Source organism: Hibiscus syriacus, unplaced genomic scaffold (genome assembly GCF_006381635.1).
Source record: "Hibiscus syriacus cultivar Baekdansim isolate YM2019G1 unplaced genomic scaffold, ASM638163v2 tig00111027_pilon, whole genome shotgun sequence".
In the NCBI taxonomy this organism is placed as follows: Eukaryota; Viridiplantae; Streptophyta; class Magnoliopsida; order Malvales; family Malvaceae; genus Hibiscus; species Hibiscus syriacus.
The window spans coordinates 524,755-541,706 of record NW_024062960.1 but is presented as its reverse complement, the minus strand read 5'-3'; the positions used below and the strand labels follow the sequence as shown (position 1 = coordinate 541,706).

General features: G+C 39.1%; 2 protein-coding genes across 3 annotated transcripts; one reads left to right on the top strand and one right to left on the bottom strand.

The window, feature by feature from the left end:
- The first annotated feature begins 1,397 nt into the window (after nucleotides 1–1,397).
- LOC120151044 (uncharacterized acetyltransferase At3g50280-like) lies at nucleotides 1,398–4,811 on the top strand. Its single transcript, XM_039163597.1, has 2 exons — nucleotides 1,398–2,836; nucleotides 4,796–4,811. Exon 1 carries the CDS (start codon nucleotides 1,483–1,485, stop codon nucleotides 2,794–2,796), a length of 1,314 nt encoding a protein of 437 aa, XP_039019528.1. The 5' UTR covers nucleotides 1,398–1,482; the 3' UTR covers nucleotides 2,797–2,836; nucleotides 4,796–4,811.
- A 9,933-nt stretch (nucleotides 4,812–14,744) lies between these two features.
- On the bottom strand, nucleotides 14,745–16,952 carry LOC120151045 (FAD-linked sulfhydryl oxidase ERV1-like). 2 transcript variants are annotated; one of them, XM_039163600.1, is made up of 6 exons: nucleotides 16,697–16,952; nucleotides 16,422–16,493; nucleotides 16,257–16,304; nucleotides 15,894–15,958; nucleotides 15,250–15,327; nucleotides 14,745–15,057 (listed from the first exon to the last, which is right to left on the bottom strand). In XM_039163600.1, exons 1-6 carry the CDS (start codon nucleotides 16,892–16,894, stop codon nucleotides 14,943–14,945), a joined length of 576 nt encoding a protein of 191 aa, XP_039019531.1. In that variant the 5' UTR covers nucleotides 16,895–16,952; the 3' UTR covers nucleotides 14,745–14,942. The 2 variants fall into 2 exon arrangements, with proteins under 2 accessions (XP_039019531.1, XP_039019530.1); XM_039163599.1 differs by having other exon boundaries at nucleotides 14,746–15,057; nucleotides 16,422–16,496.

Genomic DNA, 16,952 nt, shown 5'->3' with positions numbered 1-16,952 from the left:
CCCCGGGGACGCGCCTTTCACACGTGGCATCCAACTCAGCGAAAACACGGGTAAAGCGCGTCCCCGGGGACGCGCCTTTGCCAACTCAGCAGAAAAGGTGCTAATTTTGAAAATATTGATCAAACGGTGTTAGAAAGGTAAAATTAAAAACAAACGGTGTCAGTGTAATTTAGCCTAATTCTATCAACTGATTTATCGATTGTTAATTTGATGGGATGTAGGATCGTGGCGGGCTTTGACTTAGCAATGTGTGCTCTTAGTTGAGTATTGATAGTGCATTGAGTTAGTAATTGTTTGTTGAGGGTGAATTAGGATGGTGTTGGTGGTGAGCTTTTAAAGTCCGTGACAATAATAATGATAATATATCATCAGACTATACCACAGAAATAAAAGACAGGAAAAGTCACATCCATCAGACTATTAGAGGTGGCCAGTAACATTCAGATGGAAAATATCACAACAATTGGATCAAATTACAATTCTTGTGATATTTCTGTCAGCAATTGGTTCAAATAAAGTGATTTAGTATCAATAATTTTTAAAGGTGTAATGATAAAATTAGCTCGAAATATTTATTAAAATAATTATTTTGGTCTTTAGTGTTTTATTTTTGGATAAAAATGTCCCTTTATAGATAAAAATTGTTATTTAACACACTATTAAAACTCTAAATAGAAGTCTATTTACCCTAAAATAAAATATTGAAGATTAAAATATCCTTAAAAAAAGAATAAATGTGAATGTGACTATTATGTCAAATATTAATTGTCTTTTTATCTTAAAATGAAACGTCACATACCAAAATACTAAAAAGAAAGGAAACAAAATAATCATTTTAAAAAAGGTTGAAATTTTTTTATATTATATCATTTTAAAATGTAAATTTAGAAACTTGAATCCAAACAAATAAAGTGAGGAATCTAATTATTTTTTAAGAACAAATAATATATAAGTAAAACTAGGGTTTCACTCCATCCCATCCAATTTAGTTATTCAAATTGCAACTATTGCAATTATATCATATTTTAAATCAGATATAAATCATCCACCCCTCAATCACCACATTCATCAATTGGATTAAATACAAATTTTGTTTTAAGATATAAATCAAATTTTAAATTAGATGAAACCTTTCTAAATTAAGATCAGGTTGAGTATACGTTTTCACTCAAAATCATATCATATATTGATTATGATGAAATTTTTCTAAACTTAAATTAAATGCTGGTAGAAAAATATTATAATCAAATATAATTTGTGTGAATCAAAAGCTCGACCCGATCTATTTTCACTATTGATAATATCACTCAAAATTCAAATATTTTAAACGTGGAATGATCACATCCACCTAATTGCAATTATTGCAGCGTTCTTATCTGTTGTCATTGAGAACCAGCTGGAGAGAGGTTGAAAAGATAAAAACCACACAATCGGGAGCGAGTTCACTCATCAACATTTTCAAAACTTGTGCAAGTGCAAGACATGGAAGGTGTTCGATGCATTTCCAGTACTTTGATCCAAGCATCATCGACTCACAAAGAAGAAAACCAGAGGGTCGAGTTAACTCCATGGGATCTTTGTTTGCTTCTACTTGGCCCCATCCAGAAGGGACTTCTTTTCGAAGATGGCGAAATTAGTGACGGAAACACCTTCGTCGACTCCTTAAAAGTTTCCTTATCCCGCACATTGCACCACTTTCCGCCTCTAGCAGGTCGGCTAGCCACCGTCGAACACGACGACGAAACGGTTTCGTTTTACGTTGATTGCAATAACGCAGGAACGTTATTCGTCCATGCCAAAGCCGATGGAGTAACCGTTTCCGACGTCGCTGAATCCGTTTATGTCCCCTCCATTGTCAATTCGTTCTTCCCACTTAATGGTCTACCGAATTACAATGGAATCACCCAGCCGCTACTTGGCGTGCAAGTCACGAAGCTCGTTGATGGCGTCTTCGTCGGTTGTACCATCAATCATTCCGTGGTCGATGGGACATCGTTCTGGCATTTCATCAATTCATGGTCGGAAATCTCGAGAGGTTCGATTCGCTTATCGAAGCTCCCGATCTTTCAACGTTCGTTTGCTTTTAATTTCGATTATCCCATTCGGATTCCTCGACCTTCGGTCGGAGAATTCCGTGAAGATGGGATAGTTCAACCTCCTTTGTTGCAAAGAGTTTTTCATTTCTCAAAGAAAAATATTGCGAAACTCAAAGCAAAAGCTAACGCCGAGGTCAGAGCCAACAACATCTCATCTCTTCAAGCACTTCTATCTCATCTTTGGCTATTTATCATCCGCAACAAAAGATTAAACCCTGACGAAGATGTCAATTTCGGCCTAATGATCGGCGCGAGGCCGAGATTGCGCGATTTACCGGAACGTTATTTCGGAAATGCATCAAAGGTTGGAAGAATAACCATGAAAGCAAAGGAAGTGCAAGAACAAAGCGTGGGAGGCATAGCATTGGAAATGAACAAAATGATTGCTACACACACCGAAGAAGAGTTAAGAAGGGACTTCGAGTCTTGGATAGCAAGTCCGAAATTGGCAACAATGGCGTCGCTCGTGAGTAATTTAACTGCCATGAGTAGTTCACCTTGGTTTGACGTGTACGGAAACGACTTCGGATGGGGAAGGCCGATCTCCGTAAGAAGCGGGTTAGGGAACAAATTTGATGGGAAGTTAACTGTGTTTTGTGGTGTGGAAGAAGGGAGTATTGATGTTGAAGCATGCCTTTCGGCTGAGACCTTGGAAGCCATGGCCAATGATGATGAATTCATGGATAAGGTCACCATTTAACATTATATGTAATGCAATGTATGCTTATATGTAATATGAACGCCTTTTCTTTCTTAATGGTACATGGTGATCACACAGCGGTGACGCAGCTGTTCCAATCTAGATATGCTGAGAACAACACTCTCATTTATCACTAAGATAACTTAATAAATGTGTTTTATCGTTATTTTTTTTTTAGAAAATTATTTTCATGATTTTTCGTAAGTGTTCGTTACTAAGCAGTGTTTGTTACATTAATGAGGATGAAATTGAAGAAAAAAAATTGGAAAAGATCGATGAATGAATGGATATGAAGAATAAGGAAGAAAGTTGTCTAGAAATAACATTTTCTTTTAGAAGTTTGTTACATTTTGTTCGGACAGTTCACAATTTCAGCTTGTTTATAACAAAGTCACAGCCGCTCATCAACGCCGTTCACCATCCGGCCATCTTCCGGCCACCAGGCCTCCTTTCTCACACGTTGACCTTGCTGAAATGGTGCCTCGCGTCTCTCTGAAGAATCCTGAACGACATTACCGAGCCATTGATGTGTATCTTAAGGTGAAAAACTTGCCAAAGTTCCATAATTTAGAAGTTCTGAAGAATAAAAAGTTAAATCTTACATGAGATAAGAAAAGAGAACGATGATAATTTATATACTATCTTTCTTTTTTCATCTTTGTTGAACATTGATGAGCATGTCTCTCTCACGCTGTTGCTGTCGATCGATCCGTGATTCACGAACTGCATGCCTATGGTCTTTTTGGAAAGAAAAATCTGGATGATTTTCTAAATGTTTTAAGCTTATAATGAGAAAACTTCTCTGATAGGCTGATTTTTTGTGTGTGAACGTTTCAGTATCTCTTACTGAAATTTTGAGTCCATTAATCAAAATTATTATGATATTTTTTGGGTGTATAAAATTCTAAATGATCATGTTAACTCCAAGTGCAACATTTATTTCGAAGATTACACTAATCATGACGATATTTATTTCTAAGACAATGATTCTTTCTTATCATGATCAAGTTATACTTTATTTCGATTATCAACTTGTTTTTACAGTAATAGCATTATATTTAACAACAACATCAGTTTCAAAGCAATATCAATTTAGATGAACAAATGATTGTCATCATTAACCTCAATCTGCTAGACCATAAATATCAATCAAATAAACTGGTTCATAGAAGACAACAACTGGTTCCAAAACTGAAAAAATGAGAAACCAAACCTTGCTATATTCAGTCAGCTCTTGTTCTGTCCGTTTTTCACGTGTAATGTCAGCATTATTTGGGGTAAGTAGTCAAAATAAGATCAGTTCTTCACGTGCTGTGGCAGTGGATACATGATTTTGTTGTATTATATGTGTCCTCAAGCTGCAGTCTTTAACCTGAAGAAAAGATTCATTCCAATAAGCCATATGAGCGGATAATATTAGGTAGTATATGTTTAGTATCCAATAATTACTTTTGTTCCATTTTAATCACTTAATTATTTTTGTTTTAAAATTATATCTAATGTTACGTTTTAGTTTTATTTTGGTCATCTCGCAATTAAAATGTAATAGAACTACCGACGTGGTATTATTTAAACTTTTTCAATGATAATGTAATATTACTTTATGATAGATATGTCAATATCACAGTTAATTTTCCAACAATGAAGGACAAAAATGACTCAAATCTGTCTTACAGGAAACAAAGATGATTAAAACATCATTACTTGATCTATGCTCACATGAAATAGCCCAAACAATCAACATTATAGTGACACAAACACAAGGTACCACAGTTCCCATGGCAACACTTACACAATGTAAACAAGTAATGCAACAGCAATGCTAGTTTTCGAACATCGAAACCCGGCCTCGAAGCTGAGACCTAACCATAATTAGAATCAAATGACAAAATAAGAATGAAAAGCTTCCCTGTTTTTGCTCAAAATGCATAAAGAACTATCTCAAGACTAATGAAATAGTATGATTACTTCATTGAGAAACAAGAAAGCCATTTGCAACACATGAGATTAAAATCATAGAAATGTCAATTAAGTAAATTACAGACAGAATAAAAGATTATATTAAATTATTACATAATAAAAGAAATTGTGCTATACAAATTGAAACCAACCTTGAATCCAGAATGTAACAACCCGGAATAAAATTTAGAGAAAAAAAAAATTTAATTAAGTAATTTGGCAAAATTTGAGGATTAAATCGAAAGTTTTCAAAATTTTAGGCCATTTTAGAAGTTAAAGGAAATTTAGGGACCAAGCCCTGCATTACTCCTTTTAGTGTCGGCAGAAAATTTCATTTAAGCGTATGAATGGTTTTCTGTTTTCAAAACAGAAAACAATTGTGAAATTCCTCCTCCCGCACTCTACTTCAAAGCCGATTCCGACGCCGTCCGAATTCCGATCGTTGTTTTGAAACCACCGTTGTGTTCATCATCGAGCGAGGAACAAACCCTTCAAATTAATTGAAGCGAAACGCGGCCAAACGTCGGGAATTTCCAGTCAAAGTAGCGACGGTTTTGTTAGCTCTATCGCCGAGGAAATCTTAAATTCACCGCTGATCGTTGCTCCGTTTACGACACCTCCCGCACCATCGTGTTCCTTGTGCCGTTCCGAGTTCACCGGTGTCAACCTTGTCCGCCGTAGACGGCGGCGCGTGAGGAGGTGGTGCAGTCAAAGATTCGGCCGATTTGAAATCGAGCTCTCCGCCGTTCAAAAATTTGAACCGATCGTTGTAAGTATCTTGAAATCGCTCAAAATAATTTTTAGAAATTTTTCCGGGATTTTTAGGGCCCCGGAGGACGCCTCACGCGCCACACGCGCCGCCGCAGGGCGAGTGGCTGCTGGAAACCGGTTTAACCGGTTTTCAACCGGTTCTGACCGGTTTGACCGGTTTCAACCGGTTCGAACCGGTTTGACCGGTCTGAATCGGTTTGATCGGTCTGACCCGACCCGACCGTTGACCCGACCCGACCCGACCGTTGACCCGACCCGACCGTTGACCGTTGACCATTGACTTTCTTTGACCAAAACTTAAAATGGCTTTGACCGAGCATTAAACGACCGTTAATCTTTTCCGAGTATACCTATCCTGATAGTTTTCGACGTGCCAAATCCGTTTCCGTGGTCCGTTTTGTCAAATTCGAATCCAAAGGTCTCCAAATCTACGGTCAAAGTGGTTGACTTTGACTTTGACCAAGAATTTGAATTTTTGAAAAGTCATACTTTATGTTTTTCGACGCCCTGATTCCGATTCCGTAATCCGTTTGGCCAAATTCAGACTCGAAATACCTCAAATTGATAGTCAAACCCTAAAAATGCGTATATACTTAAGAAGTTTAGCTTTGAACAATTAAATAGGATTTGAGAGTGATAAATATTATTGTTTGAAGGTACAAGAGACTCTCTGGATCGTTCGACAGCTCGACCCAGCTCTTCTAGATCAGTTAAACCACGTGTGCCAGTATTTACCCGTTCGAAAACTGTAGCAGAGCGTGGTGAAACCAGCAATCAGTAGATTTGTTATTTGAATCTATTGTCGAGGTGTGTTCCCTACTTGTTATTGAACTGTTTTATTGGTTTTAATACGTGGTACACCGAATTCATTGGCTATTGTTTTATGGATGCACCAATTTAATGTGACAATTTATGGAATATGGCTGCTATCTAATTTTTGTTTTGAAATGGTATATGATTACCATGTTTTTGGATTTATGGAGTTTATGTCACGGTGCAATTGAATTTTGGAATTGAAATACGATGGAATAGCTCTGATCAAGCTAACTGGGCCTAATGTGACTCTTGAGGGCCCCAAGATGTTTCATTAGGTCGGCTTTCCTTTGCTGTGTGCTTAGGGTAAGCTATATGGACTTATTGACTTGGGCTTAAGGATACAAGCTTCAGAGCCTATCCTTAAGTCGGCTTTCTTTTTGCTATGTGCATAAATTAAGCTATATGGAAATAATTTTGGGAACTACTGATGGTGTACCAGAAAATGGTTTAAACTATGATTTTCAAAAAGTTAAACTCTTTTACGAATTTGTGAGATTACTGGAATATGATTTGTACCTATTGTGATTTTATGGAAATGTTGGGACACACTGAGCCTAGCTCACCTTTTGAAAATGTTTTCCCCTTTAAGATACTGTTGGGTAGATACCTTGGTTCGAGCACTTGGAGGATCAACATATCTCTTGAAGTAAATCAGATTGTAATGTTTTTATCTGGCAAGTTTACTTTATTTTGGTGACATGGACCTTATTTTAAAATATCGGATTTTATAATGATAACACTTTTGCTACTACTGCTCGGTTCATTGCGATTTTGAATTTGAAGACATGTTTTAAATTAAATTATTATTTATTTGTACTATATTTACAAGTTGGATTTTGATAGTATAAATTGTTTATAATTTCATGTTTTTATAATGTGATTTTATATTGATGGAATAACGGTTGCGAAAAATGTCTTTAATAATTATAATGTGATCCACTAGACTTAGTCGAAACGCATAGGCCGGGTCTAGGGGGTTACATTTATTGGTATCAGAGCTTTTGGTTTTTAACCCTCGGACTGTGTATGAGTCCACATTGAAAATACGGTTTTGAAATATTTTACAAAACGAGTTACTAAGGCCATGTCACAAAGTTATTAAGATTTTAACTATGTTTGAGACTCCAAGTGCTTATCTAACCCTAAGTTTTATCTTCTGTAGTAAACTTGAGATCCATCAAAATGAGTGCTAGACGTAGTCGTCGAACTAGCCGTGGACGAGGTCGAGTGGCTAGATTCGCAGATCCGATCGATGAGATACGGGTAGATCCCCCACCTCCGATAGGTGATCATGCTCCTACGACCCCAACGGATCTGCCTCCTGCCGCTGGTATTGGCATGACTACACCGATAATAGGAGCGACCGATATTGAGTTAGAGTCTACCGGAGTTGCTTTGGATGAGAATTTTGGTAGACAATTTCTGCAGTTAATACAGGGAGCAGTCAGAGCTACTGGTGTTGTATCTGAGGTTCCTATTTCGCAGACTTTGATTGCCAATGGAGTTAGAACTTTTGGGGGACAGATAGGTGGAGCTCCTACTGAAGCTGAGGATTGGCTCCAGGATACAGAGAGACGCATGGATCAGTTGGGTTTGGACTCAATTAAGAGATATCAGGGTGCTGTGGCGATGTTAGATGGCAATGCCTACACTTGGTGGGAGTCAGTGACCAGTAGTGTTCCTACCGATCGTTTGACCTAGAATTTCTTTAAGGATCGCTTTCGGAGCCGTTTTCTGGGAGAGCGCTACTTAGCTCAGAGACGACAACAGTTTCAAGACCTGGTTCAGGGAGACATGACTGTTTCTGAATATGAGATCGAGTTCCTGAAATTGCTGAAGTATGGATTCAGTATGGTACCTACGGAGAGAGATCGATGTCGTAAATTTGCCCTTGGACTCAGATACGAGCTGCGTAGGCAAGTTGTAACCCATCAGGATGAGATATTTGATGTGCTGGTGGGCAGAGCCAAAGATGCGGAAGAGGTGGAGTTTTTAGCTTCTGGTAGAGAGCGTGTTGATCAAGATCGATCTAAGAAATTTTCAGGCCCGATGGAGTCATCAGCACAGTCCGGAAAGAGGACTCGTACTTCAGCTCCTCAGAGAAGCAATACACGTTTCAGGCCTGCAGCATCCTCACCTTTAGCTGTCAGTCGAGGCGGTTCCTCGTCGTATTATAATGGGCCCCTTTGTGAGTATTGTGGTAAACAACACTCAGGAGAGTGTCGTAAGAAGATGGGTCTTTGCTATCAGTGTGGATCTAGTGGTCATTATCGGAGGGATTGTCCTCAGTTAGTTTCGTTTGAGCAGACCACTACCCAAACTCCTGTGCGTTCGCAGACTACAGTACAGACCCCAATTAGAGATCGTAGTCAAGGAAAGACTCGAGGATCAGCGTCCAGGACAGACAGTAGAGCCCGACCTCAGCAAAATAGAGGGCCAACAGCTTCTGAGGCTAGACAGCCAGCTTTGGTTTATGCAACTAGACGTCGTGATGACAGAGATGAGCCTGAGGTTATTGCAGGTACATTTACTATTTATTCTATCCCATACTTTGCATTACTGGACAATGGCTCCACTCACTCCTATGTATCGAGCTCAGTATCTCGAAACCTTCAGATTCCGATAGAGAACACTGAAAATACTGTTACAGTTACGAGTCCAGTAGGACAAGCAGTATTAGTGAATAAAGTATTTCGGCGTTGCCCTCTCGAGGTTCAGGGAGAAATTTTTCTCGCTGATCTTATGGAGCTTCCTCTAGAGGAGTTTGATCTAATTCTTGGAATAGATTGGTTGAATAAACACAAGGTAAAGCTGGATTGCGAATACAAGCGGGCTACTCTGAAGACTTCAGATGGTCGGACTGTTGTGTTAATTGGGGAACGGCGTGGCTATCTCTCCAATATAGTTTCAGCGATGGAAATTGATCGTATGATCCGAAAGGGATATGAGACCTTCATTGCTTGTATTTTGAACACCAAAGGTGCATTGTCCACGATCGAGGAGATTCGTACAGTTAGCGAGTTTCCTGATGTTTTTCCGGAGGAGTTGCCTGGGTTACCTCCTGATAGAGAGGTAGAGTTCGAGATTGAGACTTATCCAGGATCTTCACCTATTTCTATTGCACCTTATCGTATGGCTCCAAAGGAACTTAAGGAGTTGAAAGTCCAATTGCAAGAATTATTCGATCGAGGATTTATCCGACATAGTACTTCACCATGGGAGCTCCAGTTCTATTCGTGAAAAGAAGGATGGGTCGCTAAGATTATGTATTGACTATCGGAAATTGAACAAGATGACGGTCAAGAATAAATACCCATTACCCAGGATAGATGACTTATTTGATCAATTGCGAGGAGCTACTGTATTCTCTAAGATTGATCTTCGTTCGGGGTATTATCAATTGAAAGTTAAAGGATCTGATGTTGCAAAAACGGCCATTCGCACTAGATATGGTCATTATGAATTTTTAGTGATGCCTTTTGGTTTGACGAACGCTCCTGCAGCTTTTATGGATTTGATGAATCGGGTGTTCCGACCATATTTGGATCAATTTGTGGTGGTCTTCATTGACGATATTCTGATCTATTCTCGTATGGAGGCAGAGCATGACGAGCATTTGAAGATCGTTCTGCGGACTTTGAGAGAGCATCGTCTATATGCCAAACTAAGCAAGTGTGAGTTTTGGCTTCAAGAAGTGTCATTTCTGGGGCATATTATTTCTGCGCGAGGTGTTCAGGTTGATCCCAGCAAGATAGAGGCTATTATGAATTGGAAACGACCTAAGAACGTATCTGAAATCCGCAGTTTCTTGGGCTTGGCTGGTTATTATCGACGTTTTGTTGAGGGCTTTTCGATCATTGCTTCTCCTTTGACAAAGTTGTTAAGGAAGAATGTGTCGTTTGACTGGGTTGAGGCACAACAGGAGAGCTTTGGGAAATTAAAGGCGGTTTTGACTCAAGCACCGGTGTTGATTCAACCACAGTCCGGGAAGGATTTTACAGTGTATAGTGATGCTTCACATTCAGGACTTGGTTGTGTTTTAATGCAGGAAAGTAAGGTGGTGGCTTATGCATCCCGTCAGCTGCGACCGCATGAGTGTAATTATCCTACTCACGATTTAGAGTTGGCAGCAGTAATTTTTGCCTTGAAGATATGGAGACACTATCTTTATGGAGAGAAGTGTTACATTTTCACAGATCATAAGAGCTTAAAGTATCTTCTGACCCAGAAGGAACTTAATTTGAGACAGCATCGCTGGTTAGAGCTTCTAAAGGATTATGATTGCGTGATTGATTACCACCCTGGTAAAGCTAACATTGTAGCAGATGCTTTGAGTCGAAAGACGGTATCGGAGTTGAGGTCTTTAATGGCCAAGATGAATTTATATGACGATGGCACTTTGTTAGCAGAATTGCAAGTTAAGCCGACCTTGGTTGATGAGATCAAAGCTAAGCAGCCCTTGATAGCTCCTTGCTTTCCATCTTTGAGCAAGTAGAGCAGGGGACAAACACAGATTACGCAATTGATCAGGATGAAGTTTTATGCTTTAAAGGTAGATATTGTGTGCCTGATGACGCTGAATTGAGGCAGACTATCCTTACTGAGGCTCACAGTAGTCCATATGCTATGCACCCCGGAGGAGATAAGATGTACCGAAATTTGAGAGAGAGGTATTATTGGACTGGTATGAAGAAAGACATATCTGACTTTGTGGCTAGGTGTTTGACTTGTCAGCAAGTTAAGGCAGAACATCAACATCCATCAGGTTTGTTACAGCCTATCAAGATTCCTGAATGGAAATGGGAGCGTATTACTATGGATTTTGTTACTGGCTTGCCTATGACTCCTTTGAAAAAAAATTCAGTTTGGGTGATTGTTGACAGACTTACAAAGTCAGCTCACTTCATTCCTGTGCGAGTAAATTATACTTTGGATAAGCTGGCAAGATTGTATATTTCAGAGATTGTCAGATTGCATGGTATTCCATTGTCTATTATTTCTGATCGAGATCCGAGATTTACTTCGAGATTTTGGAAGGCGTTACATACGGCTTTGGGAACAAGATTGGATTATAGTACATCCTTTCATCCACAAACTGATGGTCAATCTGAGAGAGTAATTCAGATTCTGGAGGATATGTTGCGGGGTTGCGTAATCGATTTTCATGGTAGTTGGGAGAACTTTTTGCCGTTGGCTGAATTTGCTTACAATAACAGTTATCAGACCAGTATTCGTATGGCACCCTATGAAGCACTCTATGGGCGTAAATGTCGCACTCCGATCTGTTGGACTGAGTTGCGTGATAGGAAAACGTTGGGACCTGAGTTAGTGCGAGAGATGGAGGACACAGTCAGATTAATCCGTGACCGTCTGAAAGAGGCATTTGATAGGCAGAAATCTTATGCAGATCAAAGAAGGAAGGATATACAGTTTGAAGTGGGAGATCGGGTCTTTTTGAAAGTTTCACCCTGGAAGAAAGTATTGAGATTCGGGCGTAAGGGTAAATTAAGTCCAAGATTTATTGGACCATTTCGTATCTTGAAGAGGGTAGGACCTGTAGCATATCAGCTTGAGTTGCCTTCTGAGTTAAGTCGTATTCATGATGTTTTTCATGTATCAATGTTGAGGAGATACCGTCCAGATCCAGGTCACATTATTCAGGTTGAAGAAGTAGAGCTAAGACCTGATTTGTCATATGAGGAGGAGCCCATTCAGATTTTAGAAAGAGATGAAAGAGTTCTTCGGAATAGGCGAATTCCAATGGTCAAAGTTCAGTGGAGTAATCGAGGCCCCTCAGAAGCTACTTGGGAGACATTGGAGTCAATGGAGGCTCAGTTTCCTCAACTATTCTCATAAGGTAAATTTCGAGGACGAAATTTCTTGTAGAGGGGGAGAATTGTAACAACCCGGAATAAAATTTAGAGAAAAAAAAATTTAATTAAGTAATTTGGCAAAATTTGAGGATTAAATCGAAAGTTTTCAAAATTTTAGGCCATTTTAGAAGTTAAAGGAAATTTAGGGACCAAGCCCTGCATTACTCCTTTTAGTGTCGGCAGAAAATTTCATTTAAGCGTATGAATGGTTTTCTGTTTTCAAAACAGAAAACAATTGTGAAATTCCTCCTCCCGCACTCTACTTCAAAGCCGATTCCGACGCCGTCCGAATTCCGATCGTTGTTTTGAAACCACCGTTGTGTTCATCATCGAGCGAGGAACAAACCCTTCAAATTAATTGAAGCGAAACGCGGCCAAACGTCGGGAATTTCCAGTCAAAGTAGCGACGGTTTTGTTAGCTCTATCGCCGAGGAAATCTTAAATTCACCGCTGATCGTTGCTCCGTTTACGACACCTCCCGCACCATCGTGTTCCTTGTGCCGTTCCGAGTTCACCGGTGTCAACCTTGTCCGCCGTAGACGGCGGCGCGTGAGGAGGTGGTGCAGTCAAAGATTCGGCCGATTTGAAATCGAGCTCTCCGCCGTTCAAAAATTTGAACCGATCGTTGTAAGTATCTTGAAATCGCTCAAAATAATTTTTAGAAATTTTTCCGGGATTTTTAGGGCCCCGGAGGACGCCTCACGCGCCACACGCGCCGCCGCAGGGCGAGTGGCTGCTGGAAACCGGTTTAACCGGTTTTCAACCGGTTCTGACCGGTTTGACCGGTTTCAACCGGTTCGAACCGGTTTGACCGGTCTGAATCGGTTTGATCGGTCTGACCCGACCCGACCGTTGACCCGACCCGACCCGACCGTTGACCCGACCCGACCGTTGACCGTTGACCGTTGACCATTGACTTTCTTTGACCAAAACTTAAAATGGCTTTGACCGAGCATTAAACGACCGTTAATCTTTTCCGAGTATACCTATCCTGATAGTTTTCGACGTGCCGAATCCGTTTCCGTGGTCCGTTTTGTCAAATTCGAATCCAAAGGTCTCCAAATCTACGGTCAAAGTGGTTGACTTTGACTTTGACCAAGAATTTGAATTTTCGAAAAGTCATACTTTATGTTTTTCGACGCCCTGATTCCGATTCCGTAATCCGTTTGGCCAAATTCAGACTCGAAATACCTCAAATTGATAGTCAAACCCTAAAAATGCGTATATACTTAAGAAGTTTAGCTTTGAACAATTAAATAGGATTTGAGACTGATAAATATTATTGTTTGAAGGTACAAGAGACTCTCCGGATCGTTCGACAGCTCGACCCAGCTCTTCTAGATCAATTAAACCACGTGTGCCAGTATTTACCCGTTCGAAAACTGTAGCAGAGCGTGGTGAAACCAGCAATCAGTAGATTTGTTATTTGAATCTATTGTCGAGGTGTGTTCCCTACTTGTTATTGAACTGTTTTATTGGTTTTAATACGTGGTACACCGAATTCATTGGCTATTGTTTTATGGATGCACCAATTTAATGTGACAATTTATGGAATATGGCTGCTATCTAATTTTTGTTTTGAAATGGTATATGATTACCATGTTTTTGGATTTATGGAGTTTATGTCACGGTGCAATTGAATTTTGGAATTGAAATACGATGGAATAGCTCTGATCAAGCTAACTGGGCCTAATGTGACTCTTGAGGGCCCCAAGATGTTTCATTAGGTCGGCTTTCCTTTGCTGTGTGCTTAGGGTAAGCTATATGGACTTATTGACTTGGGCTTAAGGATACAAGCTTCAGAGCCTATCCTTAAGTCGGCTTTCTTTTTGCTATGTGCATAAATTAAGCTATATGGAAATAATTTTGGGAACTACTGATGGTGTACCAGAAAAGGGTTTAAACTATGATTTTCAAAAAGTTAAACTCTTTTACGAATTTGTGAGATTACTGGAATATGATTTGTACCTATTGTGATTTTATGGAAATGTTGGGACACACTGAGCCTAGCTCACCTTTTGAAAATGTTTTCCCCTTTCAGATACTGTTGGGTAGATACCTTGGTTCGAGCACTTGGAGGATCAACATATCTCTTGAAGTAAATCAGATTGTAATGTTTTTATCTGGCAAGTTTACTTTATTTTGGTGACATGGACCTTATTTTAAAATATCGGATTTTATAATGATAACACTTTTGCTACTACTGCTCGGTTCATTGTGATTTTGAATTTGAAGACATGTTTTAAATTAAATTATTATTTATTTGTACTATATTTACAAGTTGGATTTTGATAGTATAAATTGTTTATAATTTCATGTTTTTATAATGTGATTTTATATTGATGGAATAACGGTTGCGAAAAATGTCTTTAATAATTATAATGTGATCCACTAGACTTAGTCGAAACGCATAGGCCGGGTCTAGGGGGTTACACAGAATTTAGATTAATCTGTTAATACAGTCATCTTTAATAAATGACATTCCACAATTCTAAACTTTAAATTTCAATATTCATTTCTCTATTTTCAAGCTACAACGATGCAGTTATTTGTAGAGTTCGTGTTTTGGCTGTTTAATTTTTTTCCAACCACCATTAATCATCCAAATTGATAGACCTCTACCACCCCTTCATTGCACCGCAGTCATTGACCTGATACCACGAAACAAATAAATAAATAAAAACACAGGGTTCAGGTGGATAGTGCTCTTCCAATATGTCTATGTAGTCAGAGATCAAAATGCTTTGTCGTAGTTCCTTGCAAATCACAGGCACGCTGCTCGCAATCTAGCTTGCCCCACCTTGCATCCACTCGCTCACACGGGAATATCAATTTTCCGAGGCTGTTGGAAACAACTGGTGTCAACTAACTGTAACAAAGCTCTAGAAAAAGGCCAATCTAATACGGCGCAGAGCTTAAGGCACAATCTTATGTTCAAACTAATATGAACACTAGGGCACCAATATACATCCGCATAAGCAAGTATGCTTATTGACATGCAATCAAGAGCTGCAACAAAGAAGATAAAATTTACCTTCTGTTAACAACATTGTGTACGTGACAGAGCCACTGAGAAAACTCGTCATGAGATCCAGCCATTACAGGGTTCGCTCTAAAAAGCATGCATGAAGATATATTTATTCAGTAAAGATTAAGAAAAAGACAACTAATATCAGAGAAACTTGAAGCAAACTACATCTACACACACACATACGCATACACATAAAGGAAGATTTCCAACCCGAAATTTTGACCATATCAAGTGAGAACAATCCAACATTATGTAATGTTGTAAATAAACAGGGAAATGGTAAAAACAACCTCTAGCCTTAATCACTTTCCTCCCAAATGAATGATAACTATATAATCGAACAAACAATTCATTTTTCGATTTAAGAAGGTATTGACTTGGAAATTTCATCATATTTTACTCAGCATTCACAATAAATTCAATTTTTGACTTATAATGTAAATACTAGTGCTAATTCAATTTCAAACCAGGATAGGGGTGTGAAGCTGAATACCTAAGCTGAATACCTTTCTAATCTTACTTGCAAATCCCTTTGATTAAACCATCTAAAAGAAAGGCTAACAAAAGTGGTGGTTGCTAATAATCTTAACATGGTATTGGCCACCAGAAAAAGCAACGTGGAGAAGAGTCGAAGACAAGAAATATACCTCAAAACTTCTTTAAAATGATCTGCACATTCCTTGCAGGGGTACATTCTGGATAATATTGACATCTGCAAGTCAAACACTTGTCATCGATCGATTTAAATAGTTTACAACAACAATAAATCACTTCTACAGTCCAGGTTTAGTTTTCCTTACTATTCTTTTTATGTCATTAAAAGTCTAACCATCAAAGACTAATATGGCAGACACTTATGGTGAAATCAAGGTGAGCAACATTTCAACATCTTTGGATTCAACTCATTTCATTTCTAATCAAACCCATGTCAAGATTATGCTTCATCCGAGCTTTAAACTACAAGATTGAACAAGGAAAATAAGATATAATCCAAGAGTGAGATATTATACCAGCTCTTTTACATCCTTCTTTTGCTGCCTCGTTGGATTTTCAGGATACTGAAAAAAAGTACAACAACCCTCATTCAAAAGACCATCGGTGAAAAATCGTAGGCATTATAACTATCAATAAAAGGAAAGTTAGAAAAACAAAAGCAAAGTTATAAATGAGAAGACTTGGGCAGCAAGAGTGTGAAGAAAAGTCCAAGTAGCTCTTCCAAGTTCTTCTTTAGTCACCGGCGCAGATGGCTTCTGTCAATAAAAATTCAAACAACAAAATGGGTCGGTAATAAGCTTCTAAACTAAAAACGGTAAGCGTCATTTGGAAATTTTATCGAACACATAATGAGCAAGCTACGAGGAATCCCGTGTAGACATCCCACGAGCTTCAAAATCGATACTAAGTAAATGAGCATATCAACGTGAATCTGTTGAGAGGATGCAAGTAATACCTTGATGAGAAGATGCGTTGCCGTGGCAGGGGAGTCGGCGTCTATGGATGATGAAAGAGAGATGAGAGGGTTTATCTTGGTGGGTGATGAACGATGGGCCTGTCTGGTGAAATTGGCGAGGTGGGTTTGGATACAACTCGAGAATCTTTCGACAGTTTGGATCAAAGCTTGGATAGGGTTTGGTTTGTCAGCAGCCATTTTTGCTTGAACGAGAGCGATAAATGGCGGGAAAAAATATGATGTTTGTTTGGCACAG

Coding starts and splice junctions, on each gene's coding strand:
- LOC120151044 (XM_039163597.1), top strand. CDS start 1,483: ATGGAAGGTGTTCGATGCATTTCCAGTACTTTGATCCAAGCATCATCG.
- LOC120151045 (XM_039163599.1), bottom strand. CDS start 16,894: ATGGCTGCTGACAAACCAAACCCTATCCAAGCTTTGATCCAAACTGTC. Junction 16,305..16,421: donor TTCACACTCTTGCTGCCCAA/GTCTTCTCATTT, acceptor ACTTTTTTTCAG/TATCCTGAAAATCCAACGAG. Junction 15,058..15,249: donor CACAATGTTGTTAACAGAAG/GTAAATTTTATC, acceptor TGTTTCCAACAG/CCTCGGAAAATTGATATTCC.